Source organism: Pongo pygmaeus, chromosome 6, assembly GCF_028885625.2.
Source record: "Pongo pygmaeus isolate AG05252 chromosome 6, NHGRI_mPonPyg2-v2.0_pri, whole genome shotgun sequence".
Taxonomy (NCBI): domain Eukaryota; kingdom Metazoa; phylum Chordata; class Mammalia; order Primates; family Hominidae; genus Pongo; species Pongo pygmaeus.
In genome coordinates, this window is record NC_072379.2 from 114,791,523 (window position 1) to 114,815,007 (window position 23,485).

Genomic DNA, 23,485 nt, shown 5'->3' on the forward strand with positions numbered 1-23,485 from the left:
CTAATACAGCATATTATTACTAAATGTTTAAATTGTACTTAAATATAAGCCAAAATAAATAGGTTAATCCAATTGTGTAGCTGTGTGCTTTCATTTCAACCTTTATTTTAAAGGCCTTTCATAATGATTCTAACTTTTTTAAAATCTGAAGTGTTTATGATGTTCTGAGTGTTTTGGAAGAGATTAACAGCATCAACGTAGATGGTATGGGAAATTGAATTTATACAGAACCTAATTTGTATATTGTATTTTTAATTTACCAATACTGACTATAGCTCCAATTTCTGCCTGCCTTTATAATATCAAATGGCTAAAAGTTAATAAATTCAGAGTTTACCCAGAAGCAATTAATATATTTTACTAAATATACCTTTATACAAAGAACCAAGCCTTAAACCACTATAGACTGTGGTCTCTTTTTCTTATCATCTATTTGAAAATAGTCTAAAAGAGAAGATCCAATTGCCAAACATGGAGATCAGCACTCTTAAAAGTTTAAAATGTTCATCTGTCATTGTAATTTTGCCAAATCATGTTATTAAGAGTAATTTGTGAAATTTACTATTCAAGCTATTATTTAGGTCAAACAATCTAGTAAGCACATTAATATGAAAAACACCCCATTTTTCAGCATCTTAACTGCAATAAACTTTAAAGTATGCCAATCTTCTTTAGGGCATAATTTGGTTACCAGCTGGGGTCAGGAAGAAATTTTTCCCATAGTGTAGTATTGCCAATTACCATAGGTGTAGAGCGAACAAGAGAAAGAGTCAGGGGGTTACTTGGTTCTCTAAAGCATCTGGTATTGGATGCATTCTGAGTGAGAATTCAGGATAAGATGAAACATTCAATTGTCCCTCTATGTCAATTCCAATATTCCTATGAGCTGCCAATATGACACTGCTGCCACAAGGGAGGGATTTTCTACAGAACAGATGTCACTTACAGTATTATGTGGGCTATCTATCTCAACAAATAATTGCTTGGCACTTCTGCCCTATGGCAAGGGTCTGAAAATATGTTAGGGTGAGAACACACCATACAAGCAGATGGGCATAGATAAAAGAAAGAGCAAGAGCATACTGAGCCTGAAATGCGTGTGTAAAAGCCAGATGGGAGGACGGAAGCAAATGTTTTTTTTTTCTTATCTTTAGTGACTAAAGCCCCAAATCAGGATTTTCCAGCTATTAGTTATTTAGAAGTTCTATTTTAAAATTTCTTTAAATGAGTATGAGTTGCAGGAGGCTCCAATTTATTGAAACAAAGAAGCATTGTCTTCTTGGTATAAACTGCAATTCACATTTGAAAATGATTGCATTTTGCTTAAGCCCTGACACTGATATGAGACTCCCAACACCAATGTCCCCCACTTTCATGCCCCCCCCAAAAAAAAAGAAAAAGGAAAAAACTAGGCTGGGATAAGAGGATGGACACAAAGACTGACAATGAATGACAAAGGACAATTGAGATGGGACTTGCCTGAGAGAGACAGCAAGAGAGGAAAAAAAGTCCTTTTAAAATATCAATAAGAGAATCAAAGAAAGCAAGATCCTTTTTCTGATAAAAGGGGAAAAGTTAATAACAGTGAAGAAAGAGAAGGGAATTGCAATATGCTCCTACTGTAATGGAAGAAAAGAAGATGAAGGTAGAATCAGAAAGTAACAACTTTAAATAAGTTTAACATATATGTTACTTTTACACTTTACACAATCTGTGGATTAAAGTTTTAAAAATATTCAAACCACTTGTCCCAATAGTAAACCTGACTGACTATTTAAATAATTAGTTGGAGAAAGAATAGGGGTGTTTTTGCTCACAGGAACCAGCAAAGAAATTTTCACTTTTAAAATATGTTGATTGCAGAAAAGACCTTGGGGGGAGTTGGGGCAGGGGGGCAATAATGAATGTATTGTAAATTATTAAAAGGCATTAAGTTATATCTCAAAATTAGAAAATGCTTGAGGGCATTATTGATACATTTTTATGTCTGAAATGGGATGCAAGTAATAACTGAAAGTTTTCTAGACAAAAATAAGTTTGCCATTCAGTAATGCCTGAAAACTGTGATTCAACTGAACATTTGTTCATATGTTGGAGCTGATTCAAGATGACTCTTACAGAAAACTCTAACCATTGCTTACTAGTATCCTTTTCTATAGTCTTTTAATCTTAAGGAACACTGGAGAAATTCTTTAATTTTTATCATATTAGTCCTATCACATGTTCCTCTGTTTTCAAAGTTTAATAATCAACCCTTAATTATTAATATAGAAAAACAGGATACAAGGTTCTCATGGAAAATATAACCTCAAATTTTTCTCTCTGGCTTCTAACTATAGTCTAGCTTAGAAAAGTATAATGTGGGAGAAACTGCCTAAGGATCAACCATGTGATTTATTTACTCTTTCCAGCACTCAAAGCAAAAAAGGTCGGTGGGAGGGTTAAGGATACACCACCCCATTTCAGCTGACTTAGGAGTTGGACTTTTTCTGAAAGAGAATCAGAAGCCACTGAAGAGCTTTCATTGGTGTGTTTGTTTGGGAAAAGGGTATCATAGTCACATTTAGATTATGACTGATCTCTGAGGATATGTGGTAGAGAAAGATTGGATAGGAACGAGACTGGACCCAAGGACACCAATGTAGAATATTGTAAGAATACAGAAATAATGATGACAAATAATGATGACCTTGATTAGGGTGGTAGCAGCAACAATAAAGGAAGGAGGATAGATTTCAGAACTATTTACAAGGCAGATTCAACAGGATTTGGCAATAACAGGGATGAAGGAGAGAGAATGAAAGGAAGACCCCAATTTTAATGCTTGACGAAGTGCATGGATAAGTATTCCAGTTATGAAATACACGACACCTAAGAATAAGCAAGTTTTTCATTTCGTTTACGCTTGTGGCAGCATTCAGAGAAACTAGCTTATTCATTTAGTTTGGGTCTAAATATTGAATTTGAAGTGGCATCTATGTAGAAGAGGATGGATACTTGGATGTGTAGCTCAGAGGAGGGCTATAAATGAGACAAATATTTGTAGGTTGTTAGCATTTACATTTATCGAAGCAGTGTTAGTGGATAATTTTGCCTGTGATAGTATGAAAAGTCAAAAGCAAAGAAATCCAAAAACAGTTTTAAGGAAAACCAAATATTTGGTAAGCACCTACTGTGCTCTAGTTTCTGGAGCTGCATCTATCAATAAGATAGGCAGGGTCCCTTCTCGCATGCAGTTACATTTTCAGTGGGTGAGTCAAACAATTAACCAGGAAACAAAAACAACAACAAAAACCCTAAGATAATAGTGCGGTATTTTCAGAGACTTTTAAAGGTTATGTAGAAAATAAGACAGGTACGGTAATAACGATTACCTGAAACTGGCAGAACATTTTCAGGGAGAGGCCAGAAGTGAGACAAGCAAAGGAAAGCCTGAGGGAACACCTGGAGCCCCGGGGAAGCAGAGCAGGAAATGGGAATAGGTCTCCACAAAGACAAAAGCAGGGAAGCTGTGATCACTCAGAGCCAACCAAGACGCCAGAAAGTGGAAAGTTCGTTTTCTCTCTGGTAAGTGCAGTAGAAGATGAAAAGTGATTCTGCCAAAGCTGCTGCTTACACAGGATTCAGAGTCGTCAGAATGGACAGGTCTCAAAAAAGTTGTAGAAAGACAATGACTTGAACCTAAACTCCAGAAACCTGAAAGGACAGCAGGAAGGATGGGTAGCTGTTCAATCTAGTGAGCAAAAATAATAATTAACAAATAACCAAGACATGACATTTCCTTATATTTTGCACTGAATCTCTTATTTTCTATAGTTAAATATTAATATTAAAATGTAATGTGGAATAGAAATTATACTATTTCTGTTTTTGTCAATTATCTATATCTGAAATTTCAGCCACAGGGTCCGTTAACACGTAGAGACACCATTATTCATTCAGTGGCAGCTACTAGAAATAATTAGCATCTATGTCTCCGGACACACATATTTAAAAGATAATTGAAAATGAGGAGAGCAGTTTGCCACTGAAAATTAGCAAAACAAAGTTATTTGTTGAGTATATATTATTTTAAAAATCTAAAGGAGTATTTTTTGATCAATGCCATGATGCATTTTCAAATAACTATAGGAAATTTAAAGAGGTCGCTACTAGTTATAATAAACTCCTAAAAGCCTTCAGAAGAGGAGACATACAAGAAAAATTTGAAAATGGACAACAGTCTTTACATTTACAGAGGAAGATTATGAAGTTAAAGGTGACCAATTTTCTATGTTTCAAGATAAGTAAAAGGAAATTAGACTAAAATTACAGGTCAATAATAGTGAAGAAAAGGGAGAACATTAATATTCTAACTTCTCCAGATCCTGCAATTTATTATCCGAAGGTTGTCTGATTCTCTCTGCTTTATTACCTAAAATCAAGACAGACCCAGAGATGTAGGTATTGATTAATAAGAACCACAGTGCCAGACTGCCTTCTACTTGAGGACTCTAAGAGAACAGGTGACTCCCACTCTAATTTCCCTCGGCTTCAGTGAGCCATTTTCCTCCATTAGTAAGCTCTTGGGCTATCAAGCTATTTCACAGGGTATTAGATGCTGAGTCTCAGGTGTATAATATATGTTATTCAGACAACACAATGGGCATTATGTGACTTCTTTAAGCTTCTTGATTATGGTGTTGATCAAAATGCTTATAAACTTAGCATAAGCATGGCTACCATTTCAGTTCATCCGTTACTCATTATCAGAGAGTGCTAGATACATTTGCTCAAGTCCGAACCATGCATTCCTTACATTTATAACAAAAGGGAACTCTGGGGGGAAATGTTTTCATTCTTATTTGAAAAATATTTTTACAGACAATGCACAGTTGTTTTTACTTTTTCAGCTTTGCAGTTTCTCTAATTTATATCCCTTTTAAAGTCCCTCTATAGGCAGAGGGACGTTAAAGTCTGTAAAGTATAATATACAGTCCACTTGACATAATTTTTTAAGCCTGCGTTTCAAAAAAAAAAAAAAAAAGCTAAAGTTTTAAGAGGTCTTTGAAATAGATGACTTCAAAAGGGTGTTCAGCATAAATGTAAATGAGATTTATATCTGGAGGAGATGATCAAATCCTACAGGTTATTTAACAAATTTAAAACACCCAAAGCACAACTAGAAAATGAGATCTAAACATCGAAGACTTAGCTACTGAGGCTGTGATTGAATATTTTTTCACTGCCTTCTCGTGTTCCATAAGTTTTACCTCTGTGTCAGGATTAATATTCTCTATATACATCCCTTGGTATTTTTTATATTTTGAATCCGACCTCCATTGCCTGCAGCCCTCCAGCCCTATGGCCCCAGAGAAAAGGAAGGATGACTGCCAATGCTGGAAAAAGGAAGATGTAAGAAGTTTCTAGAAGACCAAGAAATCATATGTTTTCTCCAAAAAAAATTATAGAAAGAGGAGAAAGAGAGACCGGGAGGCAGACGTGAGGGTCCTGATCCCCTACTCTGGCACAAAACCACTAGTACATATGTGGTAGAGAGTTTGCAAAAGGACAGAAACCCCAATGTATCCACTACCACTGCTTTAATAAAAGTAAATGTTAATAACCTACAAATATTTTTCTCCAGTTTATAGCCTTTCTCTGAGCTACAAATCCAAGTATGCAACTGCCTCTACCTAGGTGCCTCTTCAAATTCAATGCAGTGCACCAGAAAAAAGAAACATACACAGGAGAAGCACCTTAGTGTTGACCTAAATATCCCCGCAGGCCCCCAGTGGATGAGGGGCAGCAACCAAAATAGTCTAGCCTGGGCTCTGTGGCTGAGACTCCAGATCCGTTGGCATTGACCGCTGATGTTGATGCTGCTAAGAAAACATGCTATGAACCTTGTTAGCCACAGACCCAGCAGTGCAAGCCAGCAGGAAGGCCGGTGGCAATCAGAGAAAGAAGCATCTCGGAGGTAGCCATCCAGGTCAGAGGACATAAGCACATGAAAGCTTTTCCTCACATCCATGAAAGTCTGAGTGTTTGCCAAAAAGAGACAGATTTAACCTTAAAGTCACCACTTTACACAAAAAGCCTTTGAGACATTTAACTGGGAAGTTAAATTTTCATCCTAATATCCTCTCCCCAATTAGCAAGCTCCTTTTCCCCATCTCTTTCCACCTTCCATCCCTGAGTAAGATGTACATGTTGATAGAGTGGTGGGGAATTCAAGACATTGTAGAAAAGAAAGAAGCTACATTTTTCTCATAATTTTCACCTCTCTACCTTTATCAACAAAATTAAAGTGAGCATTCCAAGAAGATAGAGCTTCCCACATAGAGTATCTCTGTTCACATTCAACACAGGGCTGACATATGATGTTGCTTAGAAAGAAACAGTGTCCTATTGATTAAAGAATATCTCTTATTTTAAATACTCCAAAAACAGTCTAAGTTCACTCTTTAAAATAAATTAATAAATACTTGTTGAAACACATTACAAGGTTTCATCAAGAAGTCTCACAGCATTTAAAACACACTTATCACAATGTAAGTCTCCAAGGCTTAGAATCTTTCCAGTAATGTGCCTCAACACTTAGTCAAAGTGTCAGCTGACTGATGACTTCAGACAGTTTTTTGTTTTTTGTTTGTTTGTTTGTTTTTTGAAACAGAATTTTGCTGTCACCCAAGCTGGAGTGCAGTGGCACAATCTTGGCTCACTGCAACCTCTACCTCCCAGGTTCAAGCAATTCTCCTGCCTCAGCCTCCCGAGTAGCTAGGACTACAGGCACATGCCACTACGCCCAGCTAATTTTTGTGGTTTTTTTAGTAGAGACAGGATTTTTGGCCAGACTGGTCTCCAATGCCTGACCTCAAGTCTTTATGTCCACCTGCCTCGGCCTCCCAAAGTGCTAGGATTACAGGCATGAGCCACCATGCCTGGCTGACTTCAGACAGTTTCAAAGTGGGCAATACCTTCATAAAGTCACTGCAGACAAAAAAATCTCAGCTTTTTGAGGCAAGAAATGTAATCGCATAGTTTTGAGCAAGCTCTGAAATGTTGGCACATGCTAGCCAAAAGCAAGGTTGACCAAATGCACCCAGGGTGTCTGTTTACGTATCACTTTTGCAGAGTCTGAAGTATGTTCATCACACGTTAATTTTTCTTTTAATTGCATAGGCTGATCCTGTTCCCCATCAGAAACAGAATTTCCTGCCTTAGATTTTTTAAATGTTTAAGATTTAGAGACTATATTTGGGTCAAACCAACTTTAACTGTTTAAAATAAATTTGACAGAGTTTACCTTAATGGACAATATGAGTCCAGAGCTCTCCATCCTACAGATGCGATTTAAGAGAACTAATCACCTAGGGTGTTAAATGGTGAAGACTTAACTAAGACAATAAGAGCAGGCATCATAATGACCTGTGTTAATAGCCACAAATTGAGATAACTGCCTGGCTTATGCAATTACTTGGAGGCCATGTCTGTACAACCCCTTTTGCCTCCCAATTCTAATAACAGACCATCCCCTCCCTCTCTCCCTACAGCCATCAAAGCGAACACCTGACTTTTAAAAAAACTGAGCATAGCACTTACCATCTTGGTCATAATGACCAGGCCAAGGGCTAGACATGTGAGCCAGCAAATGTTCCCTAGAATAGTTCACACTGGAGCTGAATAACATTAAATACTTATTTTCCTTGATGGCAAGCTGTGAAGATGTGAGCCTGGAGGGACTGAAGCCTATACTGTTTGCTACAAGGAGGAGCTGGTCTGAGAACAAAGACAATATGCAGAGAGAAGCACAGATGAGACATAGAGCTGTTCCTAGTGATATTTGAAGTTCTGGCTCTAGTCATCCCTGATATCAGCTCTCTTTCCTGGAAATAGCAGCCAACAAATTCTCTCTGTGATTTCATCTACTTCATACTGGGTTACTCTTACTGGGAATCATCAGCGTTTTCAATAATAAAGCTAGTGAGAAAGTAGTGAAACCCAACAAAGCAGACAAATAAGAACCACTAGGTCATAGTCAGAGAACAGTAATGCTGGTGCTAGTCATGCAATTTTGAGATCATTTCTTAAAATCTCTGAGCCTCAGTTCAAAATCTGCAAACGGGGCTTCTAGCTACTGAACTAGATTATTGAAGAATTAGAATACTATATGTAAAGTGATTAGCATGATGCTTGTCCCAAAGCACTTGCTTACCAAGTGCTAAAAATGTATTGTTTTATCATGAGCTTGTGAGGATAATGATGAGGAGGACTCAAAGAAAACAAAGATTATAGAACTCAGAATCTTCTACAACTTTTCATTAAAACCCTACTGGCTTAAATATTTTTGAGGAAAAATAAAAACTGCAAGCACTAAATAGAAAAATGTAATGAAGTTAGAAATAATTATAAACAGAACATTCTGATTATTTTAAGACGCAAAGGTATTTGAAAGCTCAACTTACAATAAATAAGCATTGTTATTGAAAGTTTACTCAAGGTCAATGAACTAGTCTTATTTTTAAGAAAAATTGTAATATGAAAAATAAAGCAAGTATTATTGATATACCTACTTCCTGAAAATGGAGCTGGCAATACTTGTAGGCCCAATTCAAATGTCTCCACAATAACAAAGTCTTCCTTGGCATCACCAAAACCATGTACAATACTATACACCACGCCAATGGTGCATAGCTTTTCTTTCATTGAATTTATTTATTTCCCATTCCACACTGTAAAACCCTCCTAGCAAGAACTCTTTTTTCATATCTGTACCTTTAAAATGTAGCTCAATAACTTGGTCAAAAGCAGGTGCTCAAAATATAGTATTAAAATTAGACTAAATTTTAGATGTACACTGAGAGCATGGGTTCCAATCTTGCTTCTGCCACTTACTAGATGTGCTACCTTGAATAAGTCACCAACTATAGGAATATATTCTCATAGTGTTTGCTTTCAAAGTTACCTAAAATAACCTCCTACCCCAGTACAAAAATTCCATCTCAATGCATTTTCTACCTACACACCCTGTGATAGATCCTCTACAAAACGTAATCTTCAGTCAAACTTCATAACCAGTTTTTGGCATAACTATTATCTTTCACATTGAATAAGTCAACAAAGCAATGCTTTATAAGGCCCACTATCAGACAGCCAGCAATGCAGACTCAGAATTTTAACTTTAAAAAACAGTCCTTCCCAAACCTGACAAAAACAAGAAATGGGGAAAGGATTCCCTATTTAATAAATGGTGCTGGGAAAACTGGCTAGCCATATGTAGAAAGCTGAAACTGGATCCCTTCCTTACACCTTATACAAAAATTAATTCAAGATGGATTAAAGACTTCAATGTTAGACCTAAAACCATAAAAACCCTAGGAGAAAACCTAGGCAATACCATTCAGGAGATAGGCATAGGCAAGGACTTCATGTCTAAAACACCAAAAGCAATGGCAACAAAAGCCAAAATTGACAAATGGGATCTAATTAAACTAAAGAGCTTCTGCACAGCAAAAGAAACTACCATCAGAGTGAACTGGCAACCTACAGAATGGGAGAAAATTTTTGCAATCTACTCATCTGACAAAGGGCTAATATCCAGCATCTACAAAGAACTCAAATAAATTTACAAGAAAAAATCAAACAACCCCATCAAAAAGTGGGCGAAGGATATGAACAGACACTTCTCAAAAGAAGACATCTATGCAGCCAACAGACACATCAAAAAATGCTCATCATCACTGGCCATCAGAGAAATGCAAATCAAAACCACAATGAGATACCATCTCACACCAATTAGAATGGCAATCATTAAAAAGTCAGGAAACAACAGGTGCTGGAGAGGATGTGGAGAAATAGGAACACTTTTACACTGTTGGTGGGACTGTAAACTAGTTCAACCATTGTGGAAGACAGTATGGCGATTCCTCAAGGATCTAGAACTAGAAATACCATTTGACCCAGCCATCCCATTACTGGGTATATACCCAAAGGATTATAAATCATGCTGCTATAAAGACACATGCACACGTATGTTTATTGCGGCACCATTCACAATAGCAGAGACTTGGAACCAACCCAAATGTCCATCAATGATAGACTGGATTAAGAAAATGTGGCACATATCCACCATGGAATACTATGCAGCCATAAAAAAGGATGAGTTCATGTCCTCTGTAGGGACATGGATGAAGCTGGAAACCATCATTCTCAGCAAACTATCGCAAGGACAAAAAACCAAACACCACATGTTCTCACTCATAGGTGGGAACTGAACAATGAGAACACTTGGACACAGGAAGGGGAGCATCACACTCTGGGGACTGTTGTGGGGTGGCGGGAGCAGGGAGGGATAGCGTTAGGAGGTATACCTAATGTAAATGACAAGTTAATGGGTGCAGCACACCAACATGACACATGTATACATATGTAACAAACCTGCACGTTGTGCACATGTACCCTAGAACCTAAAGTATAATAATTAAAAAAAAACAGTTTTTCCTACACACTACACCACTTCTCTGTGCTTTAAAAGTCTTGGAGTGTTTTTAAAAATTTTATCTCTATTAATAATCTTCATTATGGCATACTACAATGATTGATTCAAATAGCAAAATGAGATGATATAAAACTTCTTTGTAAAGTATAAAGTGCTCCAAAATATCAAGTAGTAGTAGTATCATGACAATGATGTAGATGATAATGATAATAACAGAAAAGGGAAAAGTATGTACTTTGGGTGCTTTGTTGCATTAATATTTCCATGCTGTTAAATGGGTCAGTTAATGTAAATTGTAGCTACTTACTGGAAATTGGGAGGAAGCCCTGGGTGTTTATTCTCATTTTTTTCTTCAATTTTTTGAGTACAATTAAAACATACAGATTTTCAGAGGTAGTTACTATACTTACTCAGAAATTATGGCTGTATATGTATACAGATACATACCCTGGTAAAGGATGGTAATTGACTCGAATAAATTTGTGGTCTTGCTGGGACAAGTCTATGCAACACTGGTTTGTATGAAAACTGCATGTGGAACTCTGTTCTATGGGCACTGATTTCCTGGCTGATTTGAAGTCTTCTCTCCTTTTCTCCTAATTGTTCTTTCAGCTGAAATTGAAGTCCAGTTAAAGCTTGTAACATATTTCTCTTCTTTTCTTCTCACTATTAGTGGATTTGGAAAAAAAAAGGAGCACTGTAAAACACATACAAAATAATATTTTATCACCTGAGACTAAATACTACAAAATAAATTTAGTAAATGATAAGGGAGGTATTTGAAATAGAAAACAAACTCCTTATTTAATGGTTATGGTTCACCCATAAAGAGGTAATTCTTAATGTTCAAGTTAAAAAAAAAAAAAGATGAGAAGAAACAGTTGGCATTCAGCTAACAATTGTGTTTGGAGATTTGTGCCTGACTTTGTTATTCTGAGCAAAGCCAGGTACCAGTCTCTTGGGATTATGTACAAAGGAAAGAAAAAAAGTGGACATGTACAAACCTCAAAGGTGACTGCTGGGTTAATAAAACAGTCTGTTTTCTGTTCACCCACTCTTGCTCTCAGTGTGCAAGTATATTAAAATATGTCAAAAGGAAAACCATTCGCTGTGCAAAAATAATTCAACTACAAGTCACAATTTCCAGCTGGTGGAGTGCCTTAGTGTATTTAAGTGCACTAACAAGTGACCCATACATCTCCCCAGATGAAAGTTGTATCCTCATTAAATGAGAAACAAACACAAAATAGGAACAACTGTCACACAGAAAAACAGACCACAATAGATACCGCATTTCCCACACTCAATTTCTGGCTTGAGCTATGGCAGACTGAAGAACAGTGCTGTCCTGGAAGTAACCTCTTAAAAGGGACAGAAAGTAAAACAAGGAAGCTGTTGGGGGACCTAAATGTCTTGCTAATAGCCATCCAAATTCTCATTCAGAGTTTCTGGGAAAATATCGTTTTCTTTCTGGGCCCTAAAAACTCCCATATTAGGTAAGACATTATATAATAACAATAATGTGAAGTAACTGGAATAAACAGACCCAACCCCCAAGGAATTTAGAATTAATGCTGTAAGTTATATTTTTAAATAACTCTGTTAGATAAACTCTGGTTTTAGTGTTTATAAGATATCATACTATACCCTGGTAAATGATGGTACTTGACTTGAATAAATTTGTGGTCTTGCTGAGACAAGTCTATGCAACACTGGTTTGTATGAAAACTGCATACTTTTTATTTTCTGATTTTCTCTAGGGAACTAAATCATTGATAGGACTCTGAAAAGAAAAAAAGAGAGAAGTTACTTTTTTTTAACTTTAATAATACTGTTCTTATTTGATTCATACGTTGTACATTATTATAAGGCAAAAACATACATTGGATGTTCAATGTGATAAGTTGCATCTTATACACAACAGGACATACGATAGGAGCATGTGTCTCCAAAAGGCAGATAGACAATATCTGGAATAATAAGGAACACTACTTGAGAGCAAATAACTGATTACAAAAGTATGGTGCTAACAATTATTTCAAAGTAGGGTAAGATGTTCCACTTCTATACAGGCAACACCTTTGTTCAAATATTTTCACAGCAATTAGCACACACTAATTTCCTGTTTACTATTCCCTCCCTTCAACTAGAATATAAGCTCCTCAGGGTAAAATTTATTGTATGTTATTTCTTATATCATTAGAACTAGTACAGCCTCTGGCACATAATATAAACTCCAAAATTATTAATTGGCTGTTTGGCTAACTGATTAACTATAGCTGTACACGTGACAATTGGTGCCCAATATTGAATTGTCAACCTCCTAATGGAAGACAGTAGAGGAACTGGAAAGGGAAGATGTTTCTAGAAAGAGACTAATGTTTTCTATGACAAACTGTAGCCCAGGAGCAATGGATATATGTATAGAAAAAAAGAACCACACAGCTCTAAATTATGCTTTAAACTAGAATATATAAAACAACCATTAAAATGAAATTGAAGCCCAAAAGAGGAATGTAGGTAATAAGGGATCAGCAAACCAACCTAAAGAAATTAAAATGTCTAGGCCTAGAATAATTATGTGAGCTTGGAAACAAGAAAAGTATTTGAGGAACCAAAGTTAATGATAAGAAAAACTTATTAAAAATAGGAAAAGATAGATTTTAGAAACCAAGAGCTAGTGGGCTTGATTTTTAGTCGTCATGAAATTCTAAAGCAGATTGATTATTAAACAGCTGGTCTATGAATTCATGAAAAATAAAGCGGAATTCACTAGGAGATAGGGAGCTGGAGTCAAGAGAGTATTGCATGAAGACAAAAGTCCTTGGTTCATATTCTGAATATGTGCTTCCTCTTACTTTAATGATTTTTCCTTTTCCCTATTTCTGCCAGTTAAACTATATCTCCCCCCACTGCCACAATAAGTACTAACTCCTAGTACCTGTAAATATGACCTTATTTGGAAATAAGGGTCTTTGCAAATGTAATTAAGGTACACATTAAGATGAAGTTATATTAGAGTAGGGTGAGCCCTTAATTCAATATAACTGGTGTTACAGGAAGAGGGGAAGAGACACAGAGAACATGGACAGAGAAAGAAAAGAACCCCAAGTGATGAAGAAAGCAGAGATTAGAGTTGTGCTAGGAGACAAGCTTGGAATTCTCCCTCTAAGCCCTCAAGAAGGAACCACTCCTGCTGACAACTTGATTTGAGAATTCTGGCATCCAGAACTGTGAAAGAATAAATTTCTGTTGTCTTAAGTCACCCAGTTTGTGGTCATTTGTTACGACAGCCCTAGGAAATGAGCACACCATCCTATAAAAAGGAGTCAGTGATATATCTTCGCCAGGTGATTGTCAGGAGGATTATAATACAGCATAAGTAAATATTAATTTCAGCAAAGCTTTTTACTAAGATTCTTACAATGTGTTCACTGATAAAATAAATCTGTGTGAGCTCAATTATTAGTTAGGTTCAAAGTTGCTAAAATTGCCATTCCCAAAGACAGCTGATTAATAATTCAACATAATCTTTCCCAAAATGTTCACTTATGGATATACTGAAAATAACTCTCAGGTCTCAGATTTCTATCTTTTAAGGCCCTTTATAGACAAACGGACACAAGTTTTGGAAAGTCACCTGAAGTAATAATGTTAATGATGGACACAGAACCTTTCGTTCATCATTAGTTGTTCAACATATTTACAGGACTTAGAGAAGTACATAGAATGGATGCTATCCAAATAAGGGAGAAAAAAGTAAGTTGGGAAAAATAAAAGTAACACATTTAAAAAGAAAATTCTCGTTATCTTAATAAATTTATTATCCTAACAATATAATTTAGTAACCATTATTAATGGTAATTTGATACTTTAAACCTCAAACAGTGCTTGACACATAGTAGATACTCAATAAGTTACTGTTATTATTAATAGTATGATAAGCTAGAATGATGGGCCAAACCCACTTCAGCAAAAAACACACAATATTTCATTTGGGCTCAAAATTTAAATGGATATCAGGTAGAAAATATCCAGGCTCATCATTAACTCATAGGAAATAGATTTGCAGATTTCAGTTGATCAAAGTTTCAGTGAATGCATCCAAACAGTGTTTTGCGAGACCTCTAAAACAAAAATAAAACAAAATAAACAACAAAGGTGAGAATTAGGATAAATCAGTAGATGTACATAACCCTGTGACAATTTGCAAAGGGCAAGCGTAAGGGGGATTGTTTTTCTAAAAGTAGCAATTCTCCTCTAAATTTAAGAGATGTTCTGGCTGCTGAGGGCATCTGGATGCTGTGGGGGTGAAGTTCCGAGGGAGATGGAGAGTTTCTGCACACTCCCATCCCACACTTCCAGAAGATGAAGAGATGTAGGTTCCCAAGGCATGCAAATCTGAGGAAGCAGATCTCTAGGTGAAAGACCTTTCTTCTGCCACCTAGAAACAACTGATGCTTCACAAAAGCAGCATCCAAGAAATGCAAGAGCAGTAAAAAAATATCAGAGGCTCCCTCGGTTGAGACTGAAGCATGCAAAGAAGTATGACAGAAATGTGAAAGAATCAAAGAAAGACATCAGCTAGTAAGGGACATTGAAACATCTCACTCTCAAAGAACCAAAAGAAACCCCCCTCCCCGCCACACCCCCGCCCCCCGTAATGGGGAGAGAGGACATTTGACAGAGAATGAAGACAAAGACATCAGAAGAGAAAAATTTCCCCACACACTGACTGTCATGAGCATGAGGGATAGCCAAGAAAAGTAAGGCAGATCTAATGTCAGTAGTGTGGTCCTTTGTTAATTAACCTTCCCTTTTTAAAAGCTGTTAGAGGTATCACATGCAACGTGGAACCTTCTGGATGTAAGATGTATTTTTCTATATATTGACTAGGAACATGGAGCCTATAATACTCATCACAGAAGTAATTCAGGCTCTTTAGACCTCAGTTATTTCTAATACATGGTTTCAGACAGTTTTGGATACAAACTACACTCGTTTCCTGTGGCTGCTTTTAAAAAAATTTACCAAAAACTTTGTGGCCTCAAACAACATACATTTTTTGCTCTTATACTTCTGTAGTGGAGAAGTCAGAAAGTAGTTTCCCTAACCTAAAGTCAAGATGTCAGCAGGATAGAGCTGGCTTTTTTAGGAGGCTTTAGGAGATAATCCATTTTCCTGCTTTTTTCAGATTCTAGAAGCTGCCTCTATTCTTTGGCTTGTGGCCCCTTCCTCCATCTTTGAAGTGTGTCACTCCAACCTCTGGTTCCATGGTAACATGTCCTTCTCTTTTACTCTGACGTCTGCATCCCTCTTAGAAGGACTGTGTGATTGCTTTGGGTTCACCAAAGATAACCCCATAAAAATCTCCCCACCTCAACATCCTTAACTTAATCACATATGCAAGTTTCTTTTGCCATATATAGTAACATCCACAAGTTCTGGGGATTAGGACATGGACATATCTGGGGGTTCATTATTCAGCATACCACATCCACTTTAAAAACAAACATTATAGGGAGAAAATATAGTATAGAGTGAAACCATAAACCAGCTTGCTTGCTTCACAGACACTTAGAGTGCTTTTTATATGCCGGATGTTTTTATAAGTGCTTAACAAATATTAGTTCATCATTACTCTCTACAGCCCTAAGGCATAGGCATAATTATAATTCCCCATTTTTCTGATGAGAAAGCTGAAGTACAGAAAGGATAAGTCACTTTTACATGGCTTTGTGGTTATTTAGAGCTGGTATGAATCCAAATCATGCCTCTTAACTAGGTGACCTTGACACAGTATTTTCACTAGAAAGAACATATTTTACATGGTTGATGTGAGTATTTCAATCAAATAATGTATATAAAGTGTTTATCACAGTTGTTGGCTCAAAATTTCCTTATTACATGGTAGATAGTAAAACAACTATGTTAGAGACATCTACCAAAAAAATGGAAAAGAAGAATAAAAATGGTTAGGGAACTAGAAACACTATCATCTTAAAAATGGTAGTTTAGCTTGGAGAAGAAAAGAATTATATGGGGGACATGACAGCTGTCTTGAAATATGTGATGAACTTTCACGTGAAGGAGTAGATTTATTTTAATGTTCCCCCATAAAACCAAACTAAAACCTAAGGGTGGAAATTACATGGTGATAAAATCTGGCTCAAAAAAAAAAAGGAAATATCTAATAATTAGAGTGTTACACCAATGAAAAAGGCTGCCCCAGAGTTTTGTAAGCTTTCAGTAAGTTGAGATGTTCAAGCACAAGCTAAATGACTCTCTATAGTATATAAAATATAGAAAGGATTTCAACAACGAGAGGAACATTAAAATACATTCATGCATTTATTCAGCAAACATTTACTGACCATCTTCAGTGCACAGTGCCTGTAAGGCCCCGTACAACTCTAAAAATAATAGAATCTACTATTCTATGAATAAGCAAATAAAAGCACATGTCCCCAAAATGTACAGAATTTCTGGTTGATTCTCATTGAAGGGTCTAGTGATTCTTTCAATCAGGTTCTCTGGTTTGTCTGGTATAATCTGCAATAAGCTTTATTTTCGCAGTCACTTATCACTAGTCACAGGAAGACTTTTTCTACAGTAAAGAATCAGTTCTTAATGGGAAAATCACTCATTTTTATATTCTGATGAAAGAGACTTTTCTCGAAAGGAAAGAATTTTATTTCATAACAGTTGTTTTTTCTTTCAATCTATGCAAACAAATGTAATGACATCTCTTAACCAAAAAATAAAGAGAAAAAGAGGATTCCTCTCATTAATGTGGAGCATTTGCCATCCTTGAAAGAATCCAACAAAAATAAACCACTCTGTTGGACCACAAATAAATTAATTATGGTGGAAATCTATTGAGTCTGATTTGTCCTGGGAACTATTAAGAGGTCGCCTACCTACTTCCCATTTGATCTGCTTGACTAAATAAGATTGCTTTGTTGGAGAATTACCTGAATTACACACAGAATTCAAGAAAGTCTCCAATTAATGACCAAAATGTCCCCAATGTCTATACCATCCATACAACATTTCACCACACAGCAGCTGATGGCATTTATTACACAGCTGTTAGTAAGTGTCAGAATTAACCAGACAATAGGATAGACCTCTCTATGATTTTTGCTGCTTACAATACTTTCTTAGCAGAAAATACAGAATAGGAATAATAATAACCCAAATACAAGTTGACTTTAATGAGCTCTTACCATGTGATGGTATCATCATAGGCAATTATTTCAATGACCATGTCAAGCAGGAACCCCTCTTATCCTAGCTAAAGAATGTGATGGAGCCAAAATTAAAACTAACAGGGATGTGGAGTTCTCGAACTGTTATTGACTGATAAACTGCTTCCACAATCTTTAACCCTTTCCCTAACAAAGACGAATAAGTTAGAAGAAATATTGAAAAGTAATTACAAATCTGTATTTTGATATCTTTTACAGAAATAAACAGTGTGCCAAAGATGGGATTAGAACCTAGTTCTCTAGATACCTATGTTCCAAATAGCTACCAATTAAATTAAATGTAAAAAGCATTCTCAGCCCTGTGGGCTAGCCACATCACTGAGTTATTAAGTATCATGCAAGATTCTGTAAAGGCAAGAACATTGCTCTAAAATACGGTAAATTTCCTTCTCTTTCCTTTCAAAATGCCCCAAGGCACTCATATACATTGTGGACACCACCGGCCTGAAAATTCTCAGTTGAGGGAAAAAGGAATCCAAAATCCTTGAATTTATAAGAGCACTAAAAGCATCTAAAATGATAACTATTTTGCCCCTTTAACACCAAAAGATCAACTGATTTTTATTTTTCTCTTAGAGTTGACCTTTATTTAACCCATGGCATGCCAAAGTTATGGCCTGAAGCAATATTTTCAGTGACTGCCTTGACTTGGGACAAGAATAGACATTTCACTCAACCTGTCTCTGAATCATCATTCCATATCACTACTGATGGTCAGTCTAACAAAGAAAAACAGTTTTCAACATTTAGAAAACACTAAAACTTTCTATTGAATTATTTATTCCCTCCATTTCAAATACGTTCAGATCTGCAAAATGTTTGCAAATTCTAAAATTATCAAATGTTTTCTCAAAGTTTTTATTAAGCTCTTCAATAAAACGTTTGTATTCAGTTATATATAAAAAATAATGAGCTCATTGTGCCTGCATCATAAAAAGCTAAAACCGTTTCTTTTGATCAGTTGACTACCTGCTGGCATCTTTTCCTAATGGGGAAATTAATTTTAAGGCTTTGTGGTACCTCTTTTGCCCCCTATATAAGTCCTGCACCTATACACAATTGTTCAGGGCACTCTCACTATTTTGAATGTAATAAATGAGGTATATCTAAAGAATTTAGACATGATTAGCGGTATCTAACACTTTTCCTCTAACAAAAACAAATTCAATAGTTGCATATTATGAAAGATTACAAAACGAAAGAGAAAAGTGCAAAGATACAGTAGGAGGTATTTAATTTAGAGATTAAGAATTTATGGCTATAAGTGCTGGGAGGCACATCTGTGAGTTATCCAAGGGAGAATGCAGATTCTCTGGAGGTTTATAATGACACAAATAGCGATGTTTCTGGGCTGGCATAAATGGGATCCTGGTTATAGGTAGGCAGCATAATAAAACAACTATCTGTGTCAAAAAGTCTAGCTCAAGGATTTCTACAAAAAACTTTCAATGACAACAGTATTTATATGAGCATAATTTAATATTAGCACAAGCATTTTACTGTGGATCATCTTTACCTGATTTTATTTCCTGAACAGCATTGATCTTTAGAAAGTAAATGAAAAATGAATCAATATCTACCATACATTGAGCACTTCGCTAAGCATTTTATTTTTTATATCCTTCAGTAAATCTATTTATTAATGCTTCCCATTTTTACCAAATAGTGAAGCTGAAACTCAACAATCATAAGTAATTTGCTCCATGCTACACATTTAAGAAGTGGTATATTTAACCCAGATACATTTGACTTGAAAACAAATACCCCTAAACCACATTATACAGAAAAATAGTATTAGCAATAATCGAGAAAAACATGGATCCAGCCAATGCAATAGGTCCGGAAAGACAAATATGAATTAAAATTAATTTTAAAATACGCATTTATTAATTGTAAATGATACAAATAACTACATAGAAAATCTATGAGAAACAACAAGAAAAATGAAATGAGAGCTTAAACACAATAAATTTAATGAATTAACCAAATCATACGTACAATATTTTGAATATATGTTAAAAAAAAACACTGAATTATGCACTTTAAAAGTGTGAATTTTATTGTATGTAAATTGTATGTCATTAAAAAGTTAAATAAAATGATTACACTAGCCAGTTAATATGGGGGTAAATGGAGTGGAAATGAGGACTATTCACCGACAGTATGAATGTAAAAATTTGAACAATTTTTCTAGAGGGTAATTACATTTTATTTATCAAAATCCAATTATTATATTTTTTAAATCTAAAGAACGAATCAGAGATATGGCATTAGGTTTATATGCAATAAAATTTATCATAGTCTTGTTTGAAATAGGTCTCCCAAAAGGAATTTAAACAGTGGAAACTATATAAATCCAGGAATTTCTAAATATAGGTTGATACATCCATATAAAGTCATGGTTCAGAATAGTTAATTACATTGGAAATGCTTACAATGTTAAGTAAAACAGACAAGATACAAAAAAAAAAGCAACCAAAGGTTAAAAAGAAATTAGAGCTGCAATGAATGTTATGAGAGAAGAGGATTTTTTTGCAAAAATTTATTCGGTAAGATAAAGGAAACTGATGCAAAGGTGCACCTGGGTCTAGGAATGAATTCCTACATTTGTTGGTGGAGAATAGGCTGTGACTGGTATAACAGGGAGTCAAATGCTTTCTAGCTTGTTCTGTGTTTGTAGAACCCCTGTGTTTCAGGGAAGAAGATGGGCTGCTATTCCATATCACTTTTTCTCAGATAACCAAGACTTCTCCCTCCATGGAACCTTTGCAAAAGCTCCTTTCTCTCCATGGAATTTTCTTTTCCTAGATTTTGACTTGGATGGCTCCTGATGCACATTCCACATTCATGTCTTCAGTGAAAAGTCACTAGTTCAGTCAGGCTTTTTCTGCCCATTCATAGCAGCATGGCATCACCTGGGAATTTGCTGGAAAGACAGAATTTCATGCGCCACCCAAGACTTACTGAATTTGAATCTGCATTTTAACAACATCCCCAGATGATTCGCATGCACACTAAAATTTGAGAAGCACTGTCCTTACAGTCTGTGATAGAGACTGCATGCCAACTCCCTGCATCATTTTCTCCATAGGACTTATGCATATCTAAAATTATTTATTTGCTTTCTTAAACGTAGTTTCATTAGCATAGAATTTGTTTTGTCTTTTGCCTGTATTCACAGTTCCTAAATAGTGCTTAATGTACTGCTGGGACCCAATGAATATTTGTTGAATGAAAGCACAGAATAGGGAGAGGTATAGTTCAGTAATTTTGATTGAAGAAATGCCATTTTATATCTTCACTATCTAAATAACTCTGTCTTTGGGGCCTCAACTATTGATTAAAGCGATAAGAGCTAATAAATTGTGTTCTAGTCCAATGCATCATGTGCCTGTAATATTTACTGGTTCTATAAAAAACCCTAGCTAATAACTTTCAGAAGGATAACCAGTATTATTATATGTAAAAATAAAAGTAGGTTGCTCAAAAAGTTAGAGTATTGCCATGTGACTCAGCAATTGCTCTTCTAGGTATACGCCCAAGAGAACTGAAAACAAATGGTCAAACTAATCTTATACACAAATGTTCATAGCAGGATCATTCATAAGAGCCAAAAAAGTAAAAACAACCCCAAATGTTTATCAATGAGTGAATAAATCTGCAAAATGAGGTATATACCCTCAATGGAATATTATTCATCCATAAAAAGGAATAAAATACCATTAATGTTACAACATAAATGAATCCTGAATATATTACATTAAGTAAAAGAAGCCAGATACAAAAAGCTGCATGTTGTCACATATTGCAAAAGCCACACACATGAAATGTCCAGAATAGGCAAATTCATAGAAACAAAAAGCCAATTAGTGGTTGTCAGAAGCTGAAAAGAGGGAGAAATGGGGAGTACCTGCTAATGGACACAGAGTTTCTCTCTGGGGTGATGAAAATATTCTGCGATTAGATAGTGATGATGGTTGACATCATTGTGAATGTACTGGAAGTCCCTAAATTGTACACTTTAAAATGGTTAAGATGGTGAGTTTTAGGTTATGTGAATTTCACTTCAACAAAGAATAAATATATAGAAGCAAATTACTATTTTAAGACATAGTGGCATTAAAATATATTGACTTGCTATCCAGAAATTTTGTTTTACAGACTCACTATTTCAGAGGTCAGGGTTCCAAATGATTAATATTATGTGATGATCATCTTTTTCAGATAGAGATAAGACAGGGAAATAAGGTAAAAGAAATGAGTCTGGGATTTGCCTAAGCCAGGACTCAAATTCCTTTGATCCTTGGCTAAAAGCCCTGATTGGTCCAAAAGGTCAAATGGAAAGGAAAAAGCAGTCAAGAATAAATCAGTAAAATAAAAAATTCATTAAAATGTAGCTATTGGGAGGAAAGGAAATAACCTTCCTTTCTTCTACTAAGGAGTGAATTGACAACCTAATTTTCCGAACAGGTAACAAATGTATAGCTGTAGCTAGGTGCCCAGAATTTCTTCTCTACAGGGAAATGTTGGAAATAAATTAAGGAGGAGTCTTCAGACTTACTGAAGCCACTGAAATTGTAATTGTTGTTACAATTGCAAGGGTTTATTAAAGATCATCAAGAAACTTGGCATTAAAAAAGTGTTTGGATAGATAAGACCCCTGTTTGCACTTTAAGCCTTTACTGTTAATTACATGTTACTGTGATTAAGCACTTCAAAAGTGACTTTTATGAACTGTGCTATTATTTCATTTAATAAGAACTTGTTATAAAGTCACAGGTTAACAAAAGTTCATTAATAAGTTGAATGTTTGGAACTCAGAAAGCATTTTCCTATGGAGCAATGTTAGCCATGGTGGTTAGGTTTCTATGTAAGTGGGGTCTAAGAAATCAGGTAAGCCATACACACCTCCTCTCATAACACTAAACAGCACACTACCCTTTTTAAAAGATTTCCATGGAAACATGCATTCAGCATTCTGGGACCAAGACATCTCTTCCCTCCACTGCATTAGTGATGCTTGTTCATTCACTCATCACTGAATCACTCATTCAACAAACATTGGTAGTGCCTCCTATGTACCAGGCCCTTTAGCAAGTTGTATTCCTTTTTATCTGCCAGGTAGCAGGCTTTCTTCAACTTGGAGGAAGTAACCATTGGCTTAGCATATGAGCTCCAGCATAATGAGAAGCAGAAGATGAGGCTCTAGGGCAAGTAGAAGCAATGAAGGTTGAGGACGACTGGAACAAGGTGATGGCAAGTGAATGATTCTTTAGCCCAGCTGCCTATGCCCCTTTCCCCCACTTTTCTCATTGTGGCCAACACTGATGTTAGTGTGAAAACCTCTAGTGGATGACAACAATAAATGTCAGCTATGTAATAGATGCCCTTTCCAGCTTCATTCTCCCTTAGAGCAGTGCCCGGGATTGGGAAATGCCAAGGAGCCAAACAAGCGTGAGAACTGAGATCTACATTTTTTTAACCAATCCCCCCATCTTACTTGAGAGTACAAATCAAAAAGAAAAAAACAGAGAAGGGAAAACATTAATGAACATATATCCATAGGTATGAATGTTATATATCAGGGATTGTGTGAAACAAAAACAAGCAATTGCTGAACTCACATTTTTTTTAAAAACTACAAGTTACCAACTAACAAAGATCACCACCTAGTGGCCCTAGCAAGATAACTGCACTTGAACAAGATGCATTGGAATTCAAAAATATTGGGAGT

General features: G+C 35.8%; 1 protein-coding gene across 5 annotated transcripts in view; it reads right to left on the bottom strand.

Annotated features, from left to right (window-relative positions):
* TFEC (transcription factor EC) overlaps nt 1-23,485 on the bottom strand; it is a 273,116-nt gene that overhangs the window by 160,374 nt on the left and 89,257 nt on the right. For all 5 annotated transcript variants that reach the window (XM_054495507.1, XM_054495510.1, XM_054495506.2 and 2 more), the window contains 2 exons: nt 12,128-12,263; nt 10,928-11,146 (listed from right to left, as the gene is read on the bottom strand). In XM_054495507.1, coding sequence (XP_054351482.1) covers nt 10,928-11,125 — 198 coding nt within the window. In that variant the 5' untranslated portion in view covers nt 11,126-11,146; nt 12,128-12,263. The remainder of the gene's footprint in view (nt 1-10,927; nt 11,147-12,127; nt 12,264-23,485) is intronic.